Source organism: Physella acuta, unplaced genomic scaffold, assembly GCF_028476545.2.
Source record: "Physella acuta isolate Inbredline_101_S28 unplaced genomic scaffold, ASM2847654v3 ptg000462l, whole genome shotgun sequence".
Taxonomy (NCBI): Eukaryota; Metazoa; Mollusca; class Gastropoda; family Physidae; genus Physella; species Physella acuta.
In genome coordinates, this window is record NW_026731981.1 from 624,895 (window position 1) to 646,979 (window position 22,085).

Here is a 22,085-nt window from a genome sequence, read left to right on the forward strand (position 1 = left end):
TCCGTCCACCTGAGGCAGACACAGGAGCCCCGGATGATGAGCTGAGGGTGGGTGGCCGAGTGCTCATCGCCATCTTGGTCCAGCCATTTCTCAGGGAGCCGAGTGCTCATCACCATCTTGGTCCAGCCATTTCTCGACCATCATACGTACAAAAGCCTGAGGGAGGGGAAATAAGAAAACAAATGGGTTTTGTTTACAACAGTTGGGTGGTTGCTGTAGATGTGTCTCTGTGTTTATTTAGTATATCCTCTAATGTTTGAGATGTGCGTCAAAGTGGAGACATCTAGTCAGCTGACTTGTCCAGTCTATGTGTTTGAACATGGGCTATTGAGCTCAAGAGTAAGATCTAATACCCTTTCGAGCCGGAAAGCGGGGGGGGGGGGGGGGGGGGAGGGAAGGTCAAGTGAAGTCAGTATAGTAATGTCAGAGGCGAGGTCGGGTGTCACCCGGTGCGGCAATTAATGGTGACACCCACCCCTCCGTAAAAAATGTATATATATATATATATATATATATATATATATATATATATATATATATATATATATATATATATATAGTGAACGAAAGAATGGGATGAATGGGGGTGAATGTTGTTGTTACTTTGAACCCTATCCTGTTCGTCCTTGTTCAATTCTCGTGCCGTGAGTTGTAATAGTCCGGTCTGTACCAGTTTCTGAAAGGATATATAAGGTGTCTGAAAACGTAAGAAAACCTTAATGAATATTTCGTAATATTCCTCAGCCTAGACCCACTCTCCACCACGTACTTCGTTGGTTGAGATGTTCCACCCCTAATAGCCCCCCCCCCTCCCAATTCGAATGTTAATTTGCTGACAACCCTTGAATGAACTCTAAAAATAACATGTGAACCATATCGATTAAGGACTATGTGGTGGCTCAATGTGTTTAACATTCTATAAACTTATCGTCTTCAAAAAGCGAAAAACAAATCAATACAACTCCGTTAGATTGCATAAACTTTAAAAATAATTTAGTTAAATTTAATATAAACATTTTAAAAATGGTGAAATAAATAATCAAGATAAATTATGTCCTAAAAATTAAACAAAATTAAGTCATAAATATAAAAATAAATAACTCCTAAACGTCAGATATCGCCGCAATGTTTAATTTTGTCGTTATATTTAGTGAAAGGAGAAGCATAGGTAGAGCCTTGTGACCATATAGATAAAATGTGCGTTTGGAAAATTTGTGGAAAAATTATTTATGCGATATACGTGAATCGTTAAATTGATCATTATTTATATTCTTCACCCAGCATGGCCACCCACACCCAGCAGGGCTGGAAATCATTTTATGGGAGAGGGTTATGTTTACATTAGTGAAGTCTTACGACAATGAGGTGAAGTAAAAATCGTTTGTACAAAATGTTATTAATGAAAGGACGTTTCTTAAGAGGCAATCTACAGGAACACTACACGGTTTATTTTATTTTTTTTAGAATAGTTAAAATTAAAAATGGACATAAAATTTAGACAATGTTTTAAAAAGAGAAAACTGGTTAGATTGTATCAAATAATTTCGTCTAAAAGTATTTTAAGCGTCGTTTGCATAGAATCCACATTGGTTTTTTAACTACGAATTTCAGTGCGTAAAAATCTTTAATTATTTGAATGTATTTTTTCAATGTGCGAAAGTATGTGAAATACACAATTCCTACTGCATAGGATAACAAACTGTTTGCTTTATTCGCAAATAACTACATTAACGACTTGACATAGAAGTGCCACGTTTAATCCTACAAAACTCTTGTTACGTCATGTTAGTGGTCTATGTATTGTGCAAGACACTTTTCTTAAAATGGTGTTATTTTTCGGATTTCCAAACTAGTTTATTTATTGTGTAAAGATTTATTTTTAGCTCGGTGCTGGCAGCGTGTGTAGCCTAGAGCTGCAGGTAAACAGTAACCCCCACCCACTGCCTACTCCCCCACCCCAATACGTGCCCTCAATTAACGACCACGAGAGCAAGAGGTGCTTCAAGTTACAGCTATTGACAACGGTGTGCCTGTCGCTCTAAGTTTACTCTTTACAAGTTTTAAACGTCTTTTATTTTTAAAATTTAGTTTTTAAAACCATTATGTAGGATATATATATATATATATATATATATATATATATATATATATATATATATATATATATATATATATATATATATATGCTCTGTAGTTTTCTCTCAATAATTCTGGAGTAACTGATTTTCAAAATAATGTCTAGAAAGGCTCGCATTCTATCAATAAACAATTTGCTTTTGCTAACATGAGTTGCGACTGCATTGTTATGTCATAACACCATGATAATAATGAAGGTAACATTAATAATTTGTAATTAAATATCACATTCACAAACATTCCAGAACATCAAATTTTGAGAAAGACGAGATAAAAAACAAGCGATCATTTCAATTGAATATATATCTAAATCTAAATGTTTCTATACTTAATTAAGATAAAGACCTAAATATTATACTGACATTTCAAAACAACATACGCATTTTTTAAGAGTATAAATATTTAAAATTTAAAAGTAATACACTATTTAATAGTTGAAATCAATAAAATGGGAAAAAATAATCTGGCAAACACGTATAACACGTATATATTCTTTTACAAATTATCCTGGCTGTTTGCCAACCGACGAGTTATGTCCTCTTTAAGTGACGGCACAGCTTTTATTCATAACTCTGAAACAACCACGATCTTAATACATTCAACAGAAAGAAAAAGGTAAGATCTATTTTTAGCAATGAATCAATAAGTATCGATCAGGTTGAACTTCAAGTCGTTGACTTAAGTAAAGATTTTAAGAACAGAATAAACTGTGACTGAAGGAATTTAATTATTGGCGGATCTCTCTCTCTGTAGTGGATTGTGGTACAAGATTTGGACCTGATGGAAAAAAAAAGCGATACATAAACCGTATTATTATGACACGAAAAAGTTTAAACATTAAGTAGTTGTTAGGAGTCAAAACCAGTAGCGTAGCGAGAGGGGGGGGGGGGGGGGGCGGGGGGCACATATGTCCCCGGGCGCCGACCCTATGGGGGCGCCAAAATGGGTTGGAAAAAAATTATAAGCTCATTTTAGCTGCAGTTTTGAATTATAAACTGTCAAAGTCAAGACATTTAACGGCTACGATCCTTTACATTCTGATTTAACTGTTTTCTACATTGACAGTGTAACTGCAAAATAAATGCCCTTAAGAATCAGTGACCGGAAAACCCACTTTCCAGCTTTTCTTTTATTGTTGGGGGGGGGGAGGAGGAGGAAAGAGCGCGCTTTTACGCCGATTATAATCGAAAGGCGGAGGTGTAGATACGATTTTTTGCGTCAGGGGACAAACTATAAAATTGGCGCCCCAGCCCTGTCCCCGTTTAATCAAATTTTTCTATTACATTAAATAAGGCAAACAATATACATTTTAATTAAAATTGTTATTTAAAGAGGCAAATTTATACAAATTATAATACATGACCCAATCAGTCAATGTCGTATACAGGTTGGCATAGTCTTCGAAAGATTTATTTTTCTTGATTTCACAGTCGCAAACTGGTCAATTACGCAATCAACATAGGTTTTTTCCAATGTTTCTCTTTCAACGCTAAGAAGAGCAAGATCACTGAGACGATCTTGAACCATTGACGGACGTAAATGTAACTAAATAAGTTTCAATTTGCTGAAGGACCTCTCGCAGCTGGCAATTAAAACTGCTATTGTTAATAAAAGCTGCAGTGAAATTCGTAGATTCGGAAATACATCGTTACCATAAAACACAATAAAACCAAGAAGATCCAAAGGAGTTTCTGGTAGAACTTCATCCGGTTTCTGAGCAGCATTCTGCAATCTCTAATTTCTGTGTAACGTTCGTGACCATAGATGTCCGTGTCGTAGAAGTTTTCAAAATCTGTGCAATTTCGACGAATTTTATCGACATCTATGTCGGATAAAAGTGTCTTAACATCCAGTAGAAACCCAAATTTTGTACAGAGACAAGAAAACAGCGTAAATAAAACTTTTTCCCGCTTTCACCGGTATCTTCAAAAATCGCGATTCCATAAAGACTTCCGTTACTGCGAACAAACGAAAAAATTTCGGCCGATCCACCAACCGCGGGATAATATACATACACATATTCATATATATATATATATATATATATATATATATATATATATATATATATATATATATATATATATATATATATATATATATATATATATATTATATATATATATTTATTTATTTATATTTATATATATATATATATATATATATATATATATATATATATATATATATATATATATATATATATATATATGGGGGGCGCCAAATTGAAAGTATGTCCCCGGTCGCCGGAAGGGGTCGCTACGCCTCTAGTCAAAACGCATTTGTAAAATCGTATTGCAGTCGACACACATAAGAACAAAGAGCCTCGTATGTCCCGGACCCAGAACTCAATAATGGCGGGTCAATAAATGTTTTTGTCTGACTTGTTAAACAACGCGTCACCCAATGTAACCAGTCAGTATTGACACTACAGAAAGACAATTGCTCCCTCACTTCACCCCAACAAAAGAACATTTTATAGCTCCTCTCTATGTACAACATGTCCCAGTTCTTAGCCTTATTATCACCAATCACCTTCCACCACACATTGTCGTTTAAGTCGTTACACACGTGACCTTCTATTTCTAACGATTTATGTCGACGTGAACAACACTAACATGAAAGACAAGCAGGGATTTCCCCAGATCAATGCAGGTTAAGTCTATTTTTAGAATCGTCTATGTATTCATAAGCCTGGAAACCAAGAGCTACCAGTACACAGACAGAGCAGCAATCGAAGCAGTGTTAACCTAACCTTCTCTTGTAAGTAAACATACGATTACTAGTTTAGTATGTTTTTTAGTTGTACTGTCTAATGCCACTATAGTAGAAATAAATAGTATGTCTTTTTATCTTAGCCAAAACTAGTATGTTCATATCTTTAAGAAATGCTAATGATTTTATTTTGAAAATTTAAAACATTAATATTTCAATACTTTCTGTATTTAATAAATATTGTGTATTTTATTTTTATATTTATTTATTATTTTTAAAGCTATTTAAATTGAAAAACATAAAGTAACAAGCCCTTTACATATTTTACAAACAACATTATTGTATCGCTTGCACGATAACCGCGTTATACAAAAAAAGTGCTTGGGGTCATCCATCAATTGCGGCACTCTTTTTTAAAACAACGATAACCTACCAATAACATGTCGTTACAGATCGTTACAAAAAGAAACAGATTTAGTAAGAGACCACAAACAATTATAATGGCCTGTAATAGATTGTTCAGTACAACCTTAACTTTAATATATATATATATATATATATATATATATATATATATATATATATATATATATATATATATATATATATATATATATATATATATATATATATATGCAGTATAAAATCATATCATGTATTATTCGAATGCAGATGATTAAAATAAACTATTAGATATAAAGAAATGTGTGTATTATATTACCTGTAGAAATTACTTATACACATCATATTGACTAAGTAAAGAAAATTGAACACTTATCATTAAGGTTCGACCTATCTGCACACGGAATCCAACTTTGTGAATTTAACTTTTTAAACTGTATTAAATCTGCATACACAAAAATTACAGATTTTGAATTTATGTCAATACTAAATATAGCACCCAAACCCCCACCACAGAAACTTCCCCCCCCCCCCTCACCCGCCCTCCCACCCATTCCTCGTGCGTTTCGTTAAACGGTAACAGTGTGAGGGGGTTCTATGGGATTACATGACTTTTTCTAGAGTAAAATTCTGTATAACTTTACAAAATGTTGTCAAAGGTCAGTGCTACTCTAGATATGTTGCTACCAAATTGTATTACTTTATTTGATGAAACTGTGGATCTGCTTTTATAAAAATAGTTTGTAGGCCTATATACATTTTGTTCATGGTTTGCCATTAACTGAACTGAAACTTTTTAATAAGTTCAATACAGATATATTATGTGAATTGTTGTTATTTTGGGAGCAGTCGAAACTAATGTCAAGCATTGCGTGGGGAAGGAGTCAGGGTGCGTGTGTGTGAGAGAGAGTGAGTGGAGGGGTAGTGGTGTTGTGACGTTTTGAAATATGAAAGATAATGTGACAGGTGGCATGGTTAAAAACGAAGAAATGCATATAGATTTTATTGGCCAAGTGGGGTTTTATAAACGATCTGAAGTAAGTTATTGTTAAATAATTCTAACATTGGTTAAAATACACACTTTGGTTTTTGTTTCTCCGTAAACACAATATTTTTTAAATTAACGGAAATAATCAAATTGGATTTACCAAGAAAAAATGAATAAGGTCTACATATAAAACGTTTTCTGACACTTAAATTAAAATACAATCACTTATGAATTATCTCGTAATGACCCTTACATAAACTCAGGGTCAAGGGTCAAAGCCACCCCGCATCTACCTGCACAAGCTATGATAGTGGTCTGCCACGAAAGCCTTATTTTTGTAGGGCTGAGTGGTAGAAGCGGTTACACGTCTGACTTTATGTATGGAAGGCGAAGGCGATAGGTGCCGTGTGGAATGGTAGGTTCGAAACCCGTTGGTGTCTGACTGCTTGTCTTTACTTGGACTATTTTCTGTACCTTTGTCTACCCTTGGCGTTGAAATATCACTTTCTGTTAATATTGATTGATTCTATTGATCAGTTTTGCTGCAGTATGTAAAACATAATTTGGTAGAAAGCTGCAGAAAATTGGATTATTTAGATTTAGGCTAGTATTTATAATATAAACGGGCTGTTAGTGTTTCAGTCCTTCCTTCCTTCCTTCCTTCTTTCCTTGTGGATACATTTTAATAACATAATAACAGTAGGGTATAAAAATCTAATTAAACTGTTTAGTAATTTTGCCATGGGATGTAAAAAATAAATTTTAATGCAAAATCTCCAAGACGGAATAATTATTGGAATAATATAATTAGCAAAATCTGAATGCAAATTATGCAGGCGTGTAAGAGTACATTATTGTTGGAATATTATAATTAGCATTGATTGATAAAATGCTATCTTTTATTTATCTTATTCACTGAACGTACTGATTACTAATTATAATTTTTAATCAACTATTCCCCATCAATATATTATATATATATATATATATATATATATATATATATATATATATATATATATATATATATATATATATATATATATATATATATATATATATTTAAAGCAATGTATGTGTGTGTGTCTGTCTGACTGTCTGTCTGTTTGTTTGTCCTTTATGCATTACTACACCTCTCATCACATCGCCGTGAAACTTTGGGAAGTTGTTGAGAATATTCCTGGGGAGCTTTCTGCGAAAAAAACGAATTTTAAAATCGCAGGGGTGGCACCCCGGCAGGGCGCGATTTGTTTTTCTCTATATGCGGTATATAAAAATATGAAGTCGATTTTGGTTTGACATCGATCATCCGATAGCCATGACACTTTGGGGAGTTCATTATAACACTCTAGGGAAGGGTTCTGTAAACAAATAATTTTTAATTTCGCAAGGGCGGCGCCACGGGAGGGTGCGATTTTCTTCAATATATGATTTTTAAAAATAATAAAAGTGAATTGCAGTGAAACCGTTCATCCGATAGGCATGAAACTTTGGGAAGAAGTTGAATTTATTTATGGAGAGGTTTCTGCGATAAAAACATTTTCAAATTTGCAGGGGTGGCGCCCCGACAGGGCGCTAATTGTTTTTTCTCTTTATACGATATATAAAAATAAAGTCGATTTTGGTTTGACACCATTCATCCGATCGCCATCAAACTTTGGTGAGTTCATTAGAACACTTTGGGGAAGGGTTCTGTAAAACATCATTTTTAATTTCACAAGGGCGGCGCCACGGAAGGGTACGATTTTTCTCTATATACCCAATATAAAATAATAAAAGTGAATTGCCGTGACACCGTTCACACGATCGCCATGAAAGTTTGGGAAGAAGTTGAATTTATTTCTTGGGGAGGTTTCTGCGCTAAAAACATTTTCAAATTCGCAGGGGTGGCGGCCCGGCAGGCCGCGATTTGTTTTTTCTCTATATACGATATATAAAAATAAAAGTCGATTGCGGTCTCATAACGTTCATCCGATAGCCATCAAACTTTAGGGACTTGATTAGAACACTCCAGGGAAGGGTTCTGTGAAAAATTATTTTTAAAATTCGCAAGGGTGGCGCCACTTTATGGTGGGATTTTTCTCAGTATACGGTATATAAAAATAAAAGGCTATTGCGGTTTGACGCAATTTATCCCGGTGCCATAAAACTTTAGGGAGTTGATGAATACTCCCGAGAAGGTTTCTGGGGTTGGAGGGGGAATAGGGGTATGTGGGTGGTGGGGGCGGGGGATTTAATTTTGAATGCCCTCCGCCCCCCCCCCCACCCCCACCCCCCCGGGCAGGATGCGGTTTGGCACCCTGGTCTTTCCCGTGAGCGCTATGGTGAATACGTTCGGTCTAAACAGCGTGATAGACAATGGATAGGATGGGACGTTACAAACGCTCACTAAATTGAATCAGGCGTGTCATCGGGCGCCCTGGAAGAGTGCAATTAGGCTGCAAATAAAAATGTCTGTTTCGGCCCAGAGCTCATATGGGCCGCCGAGGGCCATATTATACGTTTTATTTCAATAATCAGAAAAAAATTCTTTTTGTCCGTAAAAATCCAGTTTCTTCACTTTGCGAATGATGCAATTAGCATCTATTTTTAGAAAATCAAAACAGAAATTGAGATCGAGCATCTAAGAATAGGCCATTACTTACGCTAACATATTGCATCAGTCCCACTGATGTTTAAACGCGTCAAATATTTTTTTTACGTGTTAAATAACAAATCCTGTTTATTTGTGTCACTGCAGTGAATGACGCAATCTGCATCATTGTTAACAGGATGCTATTTTAAGGAGCCAGGGGTCATACACCGCGCCTATGCGGTAGTGTAATCGGGGGGGGGGGGGGCGGGGGGGCTCCTGAGAGCGGGCCTCTACGTCTCTGACACATGGGCGGTCACCGAAGTGTGTTCTACCATATTATTTCGGTGAGTGATTAATGTACACTCAGGTTTTCATGCGGTAGCGTAGGTAAACCCGTGTCCTGATATTTATGATCCAAACGCAGGCATTGTTTACAATTAAATAACTGATTTTTAGAAAAGAAGGTCATGGGTCTAAGAACATATAATTGGTAACGCGTTGGTTAAATCCTTCTAATATATTTCGTCAAACTTTCTTCTATCCCCGCGGCAACGTGCGGGGGTCGGGTACGCTAGTTAATATATAAAGTCATCACGTTCATTAGGTGCGCAATGATTTTAGTCATGAAAAGTTTATTGTAAATTTTAAAAAGTACTGAAAAAATACATGAACTTATAAAGTGCAATGTGGTGGGTAAAACACGAATATTCTAAATGCTGCCTTTTATTTATTTTATACACTGAACGTACAGTTTAGTAATTATTACTCTATCTTTCAGTTTGCGGACAAGGTAGGGGTTTTATAGCAGAGGCGTAGCGAGGGGGGGGGGGGTAAGGGGGCGGACAATTGTTTTCGGGCGCCGACCTTTGGGCGCGCCAGAATGGGTTGGAAAAACAAATTGAAAACTTGCGGTGGAGGGGGGGGGTGCAAATCAAAAGTTTGAGCTGGCGGGGGGGGGGGGGGGGGGCTGCAAATCGAAAGTTTGAGGGGGATGCAAATCGAGTTGTCCCCGGGCGCCGGGAAGGGTCGCTACGTCTCTGTTTTATAGTCATTCACTGAGTCCGACGCGTCCGCCGGCGCTCGGAAAGTGTGCGATTTGGTGCTACGGGCTAGACTGTGAGCAATATGCCTTTATGATTGCGTTTAAATTGTGTTTATGTTATGAGTGTTGTGTTTGTTTTTTCGTTTGTGTTTTTTTTGTGTTAGTTTGTGTTGTGTTTAGTTTTGTTCTCTTCCCAAGTTGGTACATTTAAAAAAGATTTACCATGGCGGAGCACCGGCATGTAGCTTGTTTATGTATGTCAATGTGAACCATATCCATATTTAAATAATATTTAAACGTTATACTAATATTGAGATACACAATAAAGCTGAAATGTTGAAATTTAAACAAAATGTGATGTTTTTAAAATATGCATATATTTAAGCTTTTTTTTTTTTTATAATTCCCGTAAAATAGCCTAATTTCTCTAGGTTAAGGCCTAAGTGGCAAGTTAACCGCTAAATTATGGTATCGATTCTTCAAAAAGCAGTTTTACAGCAGACGGTCATTTCACTTCATTTCATTAGCAAACTGGTAGGGTTGTTCGACACTACTTAGAGTTAGCACTAACATATTAATTAATTAGTGCCTACACAGTTAGATCTAGAAAAGATGTAAAATGTAAAACGATTAAGAATCTACATTTATAGATTCTAGTTATAAATTCTAGGTCTAGATCTATATCTATATAGATCTAGAATCTAGACTAGATCTAGAGATTCTAAATCTAGATCTAGACATAGATATCTAGTAGTATTTCTCGCTAACCCGGAGGCGTGGCCGGTTGCTAACAACAATATGGCGTTGTTTAGACGATTTTTCGTCTTAGTTCCAGAGACTTTCTTAGAATTACTTTTAAAAATGTTTATCACGAGTAAAATGGCGGGTTTTCACGTTATAAAAACATGCTATAGGTGGCAAGGCTAAATATGCCAGAAAAGCATTTTAAAATTTGCTTTGGAGAATGAAGGCTAAATTTAAAAGTCGGTCTCATTAAAATTAATAGAACTTCTAAAATATCAGCCTGGAGGTCACAAAAATGAATTGGAGGTTGTAGAACTATTAGGTTTATCATTATATGAAGAAATAAATCAAATATTGCATGCGCTTTTTAACCCTTTCCCCGGCGACTGGGTGTAATCGACCCGAAGTCGCTATATTTTTGCTCATATCTCGAGTTTCGTTTTAGAAATTTTTCTGGGCCTCATTCCCATCTATAAGGTGGTTGGGATAAACACATTTTAGGTTGTAAATTTTAAAAATGTGCTTAAAAAAATTTTTATGAGGGTTTGAATTTTTTTATACGGTCCCTGGCAACTGGGTGCTACACACCCGTGCACAATTTTGAATGGAAAAAATATTTATAACTTATAAACTGGCTTCTAACAATTTGTTTTTACTCATTGTGGGTTAAGTGATTGTGTTACATTTTCAAAGTTTAACTATAAATTAACAATCTGAAGGTATTTGAGTTATAAAAATATCAAACTGAATTGAAGTAATAAACTTTGGTATTAAAATAATAGAACATTAACACGTTTTAATAATGTGCACCTCAGAGAGCATAGTTGTTAGATAAAATTAAAATAACTGGACATTTCCTTTTGCCTACAGGGAACTTTAGTTGTTTTTTTTTATAAAATATGGGCACCCTTTTAGTGGTTTTACATGAGTCACATGTCCAAAATATTTATTTTAATTCCATACTTATCGGAATTGCTTGGTATGTATTGGATAAATCTACTCCCACCTCTAAAATCAACCACTTGCTAATTAGTAATGATCTCTCCAGAAACATAACACCTTTCTAAATTTGAATGGAATATCTACCATAATGGAAGCAAATATACAATGAGCCTGATGGACTGTTAGTGTTACTGTTGTGAAGTGAATATGACCCAGAAGGTTGCTGAATTTCTTCATAGAAAATTCTGCCTTCAAAAACTTCCATAAGCAGAACTGAATTGACATACAACTAAATTGTTATTCTGCAGAGTGCCAGTGTCTCCTCTTGCTTTCTCTCCATCTCTGCTAATGCAGTCAAATATTGGTTGTATTATTTTTTGTATTCATGCACAGAAGAAATATTTAGGGTCAGACTGTTTATAAATTTCCTGGGATTAGCACTTCAGGCAGTGGTCTAGTGTACTGTTACTTTGTCTTTCCTGAAAATATTTCTTTTTCTTCACTTTGCACCAGCAGTTTCATTTCATTATGAGTGCCAACTGTTGACACATTATTGATAGTTGAAATGCAGTATATTGGGTAGACCTCGTCATCAGAGCTGCTTGATACTTATGGCTGCCATTCTTCATCTTCTACCTCTGATACTAATAGTTCAGACTCAAAACTTGTTGGTCATTTTCACCTGCTATACTAAAACTGGCAAATATATTCCTTTATCATTAGCACTTGAGTTTAGACAAAAACGTTCAAGACTTGTTTCTGTTGAGAAATAACGTTTGTGACTATAAACCTTACTCTCAGGGTCACAACCTGTAGAACACCCACCCTACTCCCAGTTTGATCAATTAATTGCCCAGTATCAACTTTCAAGCATCATTACAAAGTTGTTTTGCCTTTTTGTCCCCATTAGTACTCCTAATGAGGTAAATGTCAAGTTACTCTAAAAGGCTCGAATGTCTGTATCTACATTCCAGAGCTCCCTAAAAGAATACAAATCACTATATATGTCCTCCCACATGCAATCTTACCCTTGCATTTCATTAAACTATTGTAACTCTAAACTGCAGTTCTGTCTGTAACTGCAAGTCAGAGCTCCAGCAAAGAGTATAAATCACTACATGTGTCCACCCACAGGTTAACTCTTGCTTGAGAATCCCATCAACCTGTAGTATCATATTACAGCTCTCCTATTGACAACAACATGTCTTGTGTTCCCCATGGCCTCTGTGCCCTGAATACCTCAACTGTGTCAGTATTGTTACCCACCCCACAATGAACAAAGAAAAGAATTTACTATGAGAAAGTCTTTGGGTGTGATCCACCCAGTTGCCGGGGACATGGTACCAAATATGTTGCCGGGGAAAGGGTTAAAATAAGACACGACTTTTGAATGACAACCAAATTTTTTATTTTTTAAAAACCACGTGACCTCTATTTGATGATCACTAGTGAGGAACTCTGGGTACATGGCCACTTACAAAGTCTAATCGCATTTGTGGTTTTCTTTAGCTTCAAGGGTTAGAAGAGTTGTCATGGAGAGATGTGTTGGCCATGGCAGTGACTGAGTGAGTGTCAATAAATATTAAATTAAGTAATTTAGTTAAAAGCTAACTGAAAACTTCAAAATTAGATCTAGTGCCTAATGGATTGAATATGGATGCCTATCATTCAGTAGTCATGTTTAATTTGAAATTTGGGTAAATTCTTGGGTAAAACTCCATTATTTCAGCGTATTTTATTTCTCCGCTGCTTGTTTACCTCCAGTTGAGCGTATTTTATTATAACAACCGAAACACACCAAAACATTAGGAAAACATGATTCATTTATTAATTTTATTTGTATTGTATTTTTGTTTTAACAAATTAATAAAAATGAATAAAAAAAACAAAGAGACTGACTTTGTTTTAGATTTTGATAATTTAGTTTTGTTAAAACTTGAGAAAAATCCAAATTTAGAATATTGAATGTGCAATGTTCGTGTGTCAGAATTTTCATGGCAATGGGTGAAGTACGTAAGTCGTAAACGCAACTCACAATTGCAAGGCGGTTAAGTTTGTATTGTTACAAGTATCTCCCAGGCATGATACTATAAATACACATTTATAAACTTACAATGAACCCAAAACTGAGATCAACACAATTTCAAAAAGCTAGGTTGCCCGAGCTATGACGTATGCTGATAATTAAAGTCAATGTGAACTCACGGTGAACCCACGACCGTGTAAGGATTTCTCTCCCGCTGACGATCACACGATATTTAATTGGAACAGTTCTAATGGAATGCTTTTTTATGTTTTTTTACCTTTTCTAGATCTAGTAAAAAATCGCATTTATAAAAAAAATAAGTAGATCGGTGTTTTCCTAACGTTTTTGTGTGTTTTGGTTGTGTTTATAATAAAATACGCTCAACTGGAGGTGAACGTCAAGCGGGGAATAAAATACGCTAAAATGGAGTTTTACCAAATTCTAGATTTAGTATTAGATCTAGATCTAGTAAGAAAAACTAATATCTAGATCTACGTCTAGAATAGTCAAGATCTATCAGATCTACTTACTACTTAGATCTAGATCAGATCTAGATTCTAGTACTAGAATCTAGAATAGATCTAGAATCTAGGTCTACGGTCTACTAGATTCTAGATGATCTAGTAGTATCAAGTTGACAATAATTCTATACTAGATCTAGATCTAGATCTTACTGTATACTCATTATACTCTATACTCAGAGAACTTACTAAGCTAGGTGTAGATCTAGATCTAGATCTAGACCTGTAGATCTAGATTTCAATAATGTTCTTAGTTCTCACTAGATCTAATCTAGATTTAGATCTAAGCTAAAAATCTAAATCTTGGTAGTTCTAGACCTAGGCCCTAATCTAAATCAAAATCTTAGGCATACTAGAAATCTAGATCTAGATCTACTAGATCTAGATTCTAGACTATTAGATAGTAGATCTAGATCTAGAATCTAGATACTATCTCGATAGATCTAACTAGTCTAGAGATAATCTAGAATCTAGAGACAGAAATCCTAGAACTAGATTAGACTACTCTAGAACTCTAGACTCCTAGCCTAGAGTAATGATGTTATGTCTCTCTGCGATTTCCAGTTTAAAGTTCTTTTAAAACTTCTTTTAAAACTAGATCTAGATCTAGATCTAAATTAACACTTGAGTCTAGGTTTAAAGTCTAGAGACAACTAATTTAATAAACTGTAGGCCTATAGATCAAGACTAAATAGACTAGATTTAGCTAGACTAGATTTATATCTAGATCTAGATCTCGTCATAGTGCTCAACTCTACGAACTAGGCCTACTAGAATATAGAATTTACATTTTGAACGACCAAACTTGAAACTTTAAACATTTTAACAAATCTAATTTCTAATCTAGATTAATCGAGATCAGCATTCTATGAAGGTGCTTATTCGTAGTTTTACTTGTTTTGACTTCGAAGTGGATTTGAACTCGAGACTTTTCAGTCAGAAGCCATTGATAGATAATGGAATAACTACTTGTATAAGTAAACGCCAAAGGGTGTTATATTTCTTAACACAATCTTAAGTTAATTAAATGAGTTTATTTACTTTATAATACTTTTAAAGTTTAAAGGGTTCCTTAATTGCATGTTTTCAGATGTTAAAGTTTTATCGGCTGCGGTGTGTTCAAATGCCATTCCGTCCTAGCAAGAAAAGAGGTTGTATTTAAGGACAACATTAAAGTGATTGAGCTGTGTAAAAATTGTAAGCCATTAATTCTTTGAATTATGATAAAAATGTTGATAACTGCTACATATTCAATTATTGGTGATATATTTTAAACAAACACAAGTATATAGCTTTTTTGTTAACATAAATTTTATAACAAAAATAAGCAACTCTTGTATTTTTCTTTTATCACCACACTCTTATTAATAATAATGTAAAATGTTTATTGTATTATCATCATGTAATATAAATGTGTTATAAAAATTATGATATTAAACTTTGGTGTATTTTACAGAGCAAGATTACAAGGTTTCATAGCTTTCAGTTTATTCTAACAACATTTATTTGAGAACAGAAAGGTGTGTAGTGTATTCAAGGTTCAAGCTGAATCATTTAAGAGTCTCCACATTGTAAGTATAGAAAATTTAGAAACTTACTTTTTTAAATTTATTTATTATTCCTATAGTATAACTTTTTTTTAGAATTACTAAAAATCTTAAGGTGTTTATATATTTTTTAAGATTATCACTGTTATATAATGTTACTTATTTTATATTACAGAAGCATTGGCCAGGGACAATTTCTACAGAAAGCCAAAAAGAAAAGAGGAGTCACCCAGGTCAGGTAAGAAAAAAGTTTATTTAAATTCACTTAAAAATGGTTAGGTATTTTATTTTACAATTCTGAAAGCATCCATGTTATTGCTTATCAAGCTATAAAGTTAAAACATTTGTCTACTGCTAAAATAAAAGTAATAAGAATAATTTTTTATAACAGTAACAGTAGGCACAGAGGCCTTTTTTTCACATTGTCCGTTAAAAAAAAATAACATATTAAAGACAAAAGAAAATCAAAATGTGGAAATATGTCTGTAAATATGTCTGTAAAATTTACATGATTTTTTATTATATAATTGGCATGTGTGTCATTATTTGTTAGATATTTAATGTCTACATTTTTTCAGTTGTGGCAAGCTGTGAAATACAGAAAAAGCAAATAATGACTGACGAATCAGGTGTATTCCTTCCAGGTAAGATATATTAAAGCAAAAGGAAAATATAATGTAAACATTTAAATATTTGTGCTAGTATAACATCTAGGAGACTTTAGGAAATTTTTTCCCATAAAAGTTATATTAGAATTAAATCTAACATTTCATTTGCTACAGAAATAATTTGTTGTTTGTTCCTGTAGGAAATCATGAAGCTGAGATGTGCTATGGAGGAGAAGCTGATCTACACAAACATGTTACTGGCTGTAAGAAGAATCCAGGTCACAAAGGTTTTATACCTCTTAAAGATTTCAACGCAAATTGTCTCCCCTCACGTTACCATGACGACGATCTCATGTCTGAGACAATCAAAACATTGGCAGCCCTAACTGTCCAGGTAAAGACTAAATTCACCAGTCTAGAGAGACCAGAGTTTTACCCAGGCACTCAAGTTCCATATCCATGTTATAATGACAGAGGAAGTCACGTGATGAGGTTAGGGACGGGTAGGGTGTGGAGTGTGGATAAGTACACAGAGAGTGACAGATGGGGAACTTGTCGTTGTGCCAAGTGTCAAGTCTCTGCCACACCCAGCAAAGTGTGGGGGAAGGTTTCTGTGTTGACAGCCACACTTGTGGTGTTTGATGACAGTGAGGCGAGACAGACCAGGTGTGTTTTAGGTTTTGATGACAATAAAAGTCCAGTGGTCAGTCTTGATGGCTGGGAGGTGTGGGGTGTGGCAGACATTGAGAAAGACAGTTGTATGTTGAGTTATGTGACATGTGACATAGAGTTGGTTGATGAACTGTACAATATGTGTGAGCGCTTTATATATCTATGTAAGGAAGTAAGGGACAAATACAAATACAGGGGATTTTTTGGTGTGGACAAGTTGACCGTTATATTGTCACATCCTCATGGCTGTCCTAAACAGGTCTCTGTAGGACAATTGACACACAAACGTGAGAAGGATGGCGGGTACACCAGGTACTGGTACACAACATGTACATGTCCAGGCTCCAGTGGAGCGACTGTCTACAGGCTGAGACATGACAGGTGGATGTATAACCATCCCCACAGTGGATCAAACTCTGAAGGAAATTATAGTGGGGATTGTGTCTGATGTAACTGTTGGTTCTTTCCCCTTGTCTTCACAATGTAAACAAACAAAATGGCAGAACTTTTCCCGTCATTAAACTGTTTGTGTTAAGACCTGCATGTCTTATCAACATTTTATTACATTTAAATGATTAAAACAAATGTTTTGATTGATTTAAACCGTTTAACCAAATTAATTTGCATGTAAATTGATCGATTTTAGAGTTTTTTTTTGTTTCAAATGTTGTAAATAGTTTGCTTAAAAGTTTTGTCGGCACATTCATATTGTTGTCATATACCTAAAGGCTGGGTATTACCTGTCAATTAAATGTAACCTACCTTTATAAATGTCATATTTAGACTATTTGTATTTGTTTACAAAATGTTTACACTAGAGACATTAAATGGTAAAATAAAATATCTTTCTACTGTTGTTATTTTAATCGTTGTTGTCTGTTTATGTTTAAGTTGTCAAACAGCGCGTGTTGTGATGTCGATGTTCGCGCCAGCCTGTCACGAATTGTAAGTTTAAACTTTACAACAAAGTCTATTTGTTTATACCAAAAAAATCTGTAAGACTATTTTAATTGAGATAATTAGAAAAATGTGGAATTCTAATCATTTAAAAATATTTGACACATCGCATGCTATAGTTAAATGACTTCGTCGATTCTAGACCTGCTCCAATAGAAATGAAAAAATAGTTTGATGCTGTCAATGACTGACATTTGTGTTAACATTGTTGTCATTCTAATTGTCTAGAAATCGTTTAACAACCTGATTGGGAAATTAAAACACAACTTTTGTAAAAGTTGATAGATCGGCAGTGATAGAACAACTAGTGTGGCTTAAAACATTGAATCGAAGTTTTCAAACACGAAAAATGTTAAGCAGAGCATTAATAAGCAACTGAAGAAATGGGACGACATGGTCGACTAAAAGAGAAAGCGCATTTGTCCCCAAGGAAACGAGTTTGATTCCCATGTTCGATTACCTTTCTTGATGCACAGATCTGATGTGTACCTGGACATGTTTGGAGAAACATAATTCGGCTGGGTGTTCCGTGTGGACTCAATGATGTAATAAGTCATGGGTATAACAACACACATGAACTCTACTTTCTCTGCCGAATTGACCGCATGATATGCAAGTTATCTTTACTTGAAAGTGGCTTCTCAATTTAAATATAATATGTTACACAATGTTATACACAACTGTTACACCAATTCTACTTAGGTTCGAATATTGATACATTTATAGTTATAGCATGAAGATGAATCGGGGACTATAACGGTTTCTTGAATTTAATCTCTGTTAAATGATTTGATTAAAACGATAAAACAAATTATGTATGAAATAAACATCCTTGGACAAAGCTAAGTTATAAATACTGCGATCTCAAAATTGGAAAAAAAACTACTTTGTGGTCAAAGGGAAATAATAATGAAATAAAGATTGAATGACAAGTATTTACATAGTTGTTTCCCTGTTTAATCAAATTTAATTTTTTAAATTTTTTATTACACAGTACAAAAATATTTTATCCCCCAGCCAGCTTGCAAAATACAAGTTTAAAATTTTTGAATGATAGTCCCCATTTTAGGGTAAGATTAAGTCATTTTTACTTTCTCGTATATACGAAGTATAGAGAAAGTCTTGTAATCGTGCACAAAAATAGCATGAAATTTTGACAGTTTTCACCGTTTTACAACTCAGTGCTTCATTACATCCGGAGTATAGAGGACTTATTTTAATCAGGCAAAAATTATAAATACAAATATATAAACATTTTGGCGTTGTATGCGTTATCAAGTCGGACAAACTGGATTTTGCAATTCTGTCCGTACGTCTGTGTGTCTCTGTAAACATGATAACTTGAATACCGTTACAGCTAGGTTGGTGAAATTTCTTATATAAATATTTTATCAAAATAGTAGATCCGTATCAACGTTAGAGCGTTTTCCGATAACCGGAAGTGGTACTTTTTCTTCTTTGAATTTTTCAAAAGCCTATAACTTGAGTACTATTTCAGATAGATAAATTAAATTTCACACGTAAGTAAAAGATCTAATTTTCTAACTTCTGTCAAATTTTGAGTAACTTCCTTTGAACGGAAGTACTAATTTACGCTATTTCCGATTTCTCAAAAAACGCATGTAAATTTATAAAGAACTAATAATATTGCGCACTATTATGAACATCTTTATTTGGCGTTCACTTGGTGTGCAATTCTTTTTTCTACAAGATTTTATTCTATTTATAAAGGTCAAGTATTTAAAATGGATTAAAAGTCGTGCCTATATCCCGAGTTGCCATCGCCGATTATTTCAAATAAGAATATTCGAGAAAGTTTAAAATCATTTTCCTGTGTTTTAACCTACATCAGCTCCTAAAATGTAAGCAGTTCTTTTGTTGTTAGGAGAAAAAAGGTTTATAGCAGAGCGAATTAAATTGACAACAAGATACGTACAACACATTGTTACCGCACATAGTATAATGTACATGGAACAGATAAAGTAGAGTTCTTCAACAACGACAGTTGTAGATTTGTTTCATTTAACGTTTGCGGCAAAACGGTCAAATATTAAAACGTTTGGAAGAAACAGTTTTTTTTTAGTATCAAAATGTGCCTGTCTAACTCAGAATCAAGTTGACATCAACTTTTCAGCAGAATGCTTCATAAGTCAGTATCTCCAGCAGTAGACAGAGCGCTCAACTGTTAGCCGTGTCATCCTCTACCTAGGTGGTGACTGTGACCCCCAAACATTACCCTTGTGGTGTGTCACCAACAGTAGATTGGGCCATCAATGCGGTGTGTCACATATGTGTAAAATTCCGTTTGCCTAAATGAAACGGTACTTACGTTATCGATATTTTAGAAATCTTAAATTGTGTAAATTACCCCATTTGATTATTTTAAAAATTGTAAAATTTCAAGTATAAGATCTTCATTGTAAATATGAAATGTCGTCTACATAAATAAAAACGCAGTCAAGGTAAAGAATTACCAAAGAAATAATATAAAGTTCCACTTAAATGTATAAGACATTGATCAAAAGTCATATGCATGGAAGAAAAAGAGGGTTATTGATAAAATCAACGTTTAAACATTAAACATTTGTATCGAAACTTTGAATTTTTTAAAGTAAACGAGAGCCGAATATTTAAAAATTATAAATATAATCACCGCAGCTAAACAAAATTAAAGTTAATTTTGACATTATAAAACTTTAAAGGATTTCAGCTGCTGCTTAGTTTAGGTTTGATTGGTCAGTCGTGTGGTCTTTTCTATGACATGATTCTTTGTAAAACTGTCATCTAAAAGGTTATACTTGTTTACTTAATACGTCTATTTTTAACACATCAGTTTAACACGATTGTTGTTCCATAATGTTTAAACTATCTGTGACTGATAACTATATATATATATATATATATATATATATATATATATATATATATATAAATAAATATATAAATATATATATATATATGTATATATATATATATATATATATATATATATATATATATATATATATATATATATATATATATATATATATATATAATGAAAATCCAATTGTTTCTTTTATTGGGACTCTCTTTTTCTATCGAGGACGATATCATGACATTTGGACACAGTAATATACACATCACACAAAAAGGGTGGGTTGGGAAGGGCATTGCTATATAACTTACATGTTGTTATAGAGCAGGGGTCTCCAAACTACGGCCCGCGGGCCGGATGCGGCCCGCGAGGTCCTCTCATCCGGCCCGCGGAGATCTTTTTATCCACGGAAAAAACGTTTGTTGGGGATGGCTGAGGAACTATGCCCAGAAAAATCAAAGACATGCCTGGAAGAAACTGGCCCCCGAACTTAAATTTGATAGTTAATGCGGCCCTCGGGCTGAAAAGTTTGGAGACCCCTGTTATAGAGTATTCAAATTTAAGTTTCTTCGTCGTCTTTTCAATCTCTTTATGCAGCATACGCCATTTACACAATTCTTTCATGCTTAACTTTTCTTTTTGTACTTTTTCCATTTCTATCCAACTCTTTTCAATAAACTGACATTTAAAAAATATAGAAATTACAGAAATTTGATGTTTTTACCTCAGAAGAATTTACGTGTGTAGCATTCTTGCCAAGATCTTCTAACTGTGAATTGTTTTGATTGCTGTATTCTACCGTTCTCTTGTCCATATGGGATCTATCAATCAGCTGATCGATAGTTTGACCCGTCCTCTTATCGATCATCTTATCGTAGGGTGCAGAGACCTGGGTATGGACACAGTCACATGACACAGTCACATGACACATGACACGGTCACATGACACAGTCACATGACACAGACACATGACTAAGTCACATGACTCGGTCACATGACATAGTGACATGACACAGTGACATGACACAGTCACATGACACATGACACGGTAACATGACACATCGACATGCCACAGTCACATGACACATGACACAGTCACATGCCACAGTCACATGGCACAGTCACATGACACAGTCACATGGCACAGTCACATGGCACAGTCACATGACACAGCCACATGACACAGTCACATGGCACAGTCACATGACACAGTCACATGGCACAGTCACATGACACAGTCACATGGCACAGTCACATGACACAGTCACATGACACAGTCACATGACACAGTCACATGAAACAGTCACATGACACAGTCACATGACACAATCACATGACACAGTCGCATGACAG

The 22,085-nt window shown here is 34.7% G+C and overlaps 1 protein-coding gene across 4 annotated transcripts in view; it reads left to right on the top strand.

Annotated features, from left to right (window-relative positions):
• Positions 1-4,849: 4,849 nt before the first annotated feature.
• LOC131943563 (uncharacterized) overlaps positions 4,850-22,085 on the top strand; it is a 114,015-nt gene continuing 96,779 nt past the window's right edge. Inside the window, exons 1-7 of one of the 4 annotated variants that reach the window (XM_059303756.1) lie at positions 4,870-4,899; positions 13,054-13,109; positions 15,182-15,288; positions 15,548-15,662; positions 15,814-15,876; positions 16,217-16,282; positions 16,447-17,751. In XM_059303756.1, coding sequence (XP_059159739.1) covers positions 16,252-16,282; positions 16,447-17,366 — 951 coding nt within the window. In that variant the 5' untranslated portion in view covers positions 4,870-4,899; positions 13,054-13,109; positions 15,182-15,288; ... (1 more) ...; positions 15,814-15,876; positions 16,217-16,251 and the 3' untranslated portion in view covers positions 17,367-17,751. Of the gene's footprint in view, positions 4,900-13,053; positions 13,110-15,181; positions 15,289-15,547; positions 15,663-15,813; positions 15,877-16,216; positions 16,283-16,446; positions 17,752-22,085 lie in introns of those variants that run through there. The other 3 variants (XM_059303757.1, XM_059303745.1, XM_059303755.1) reach the window with 3 other exon arrangements.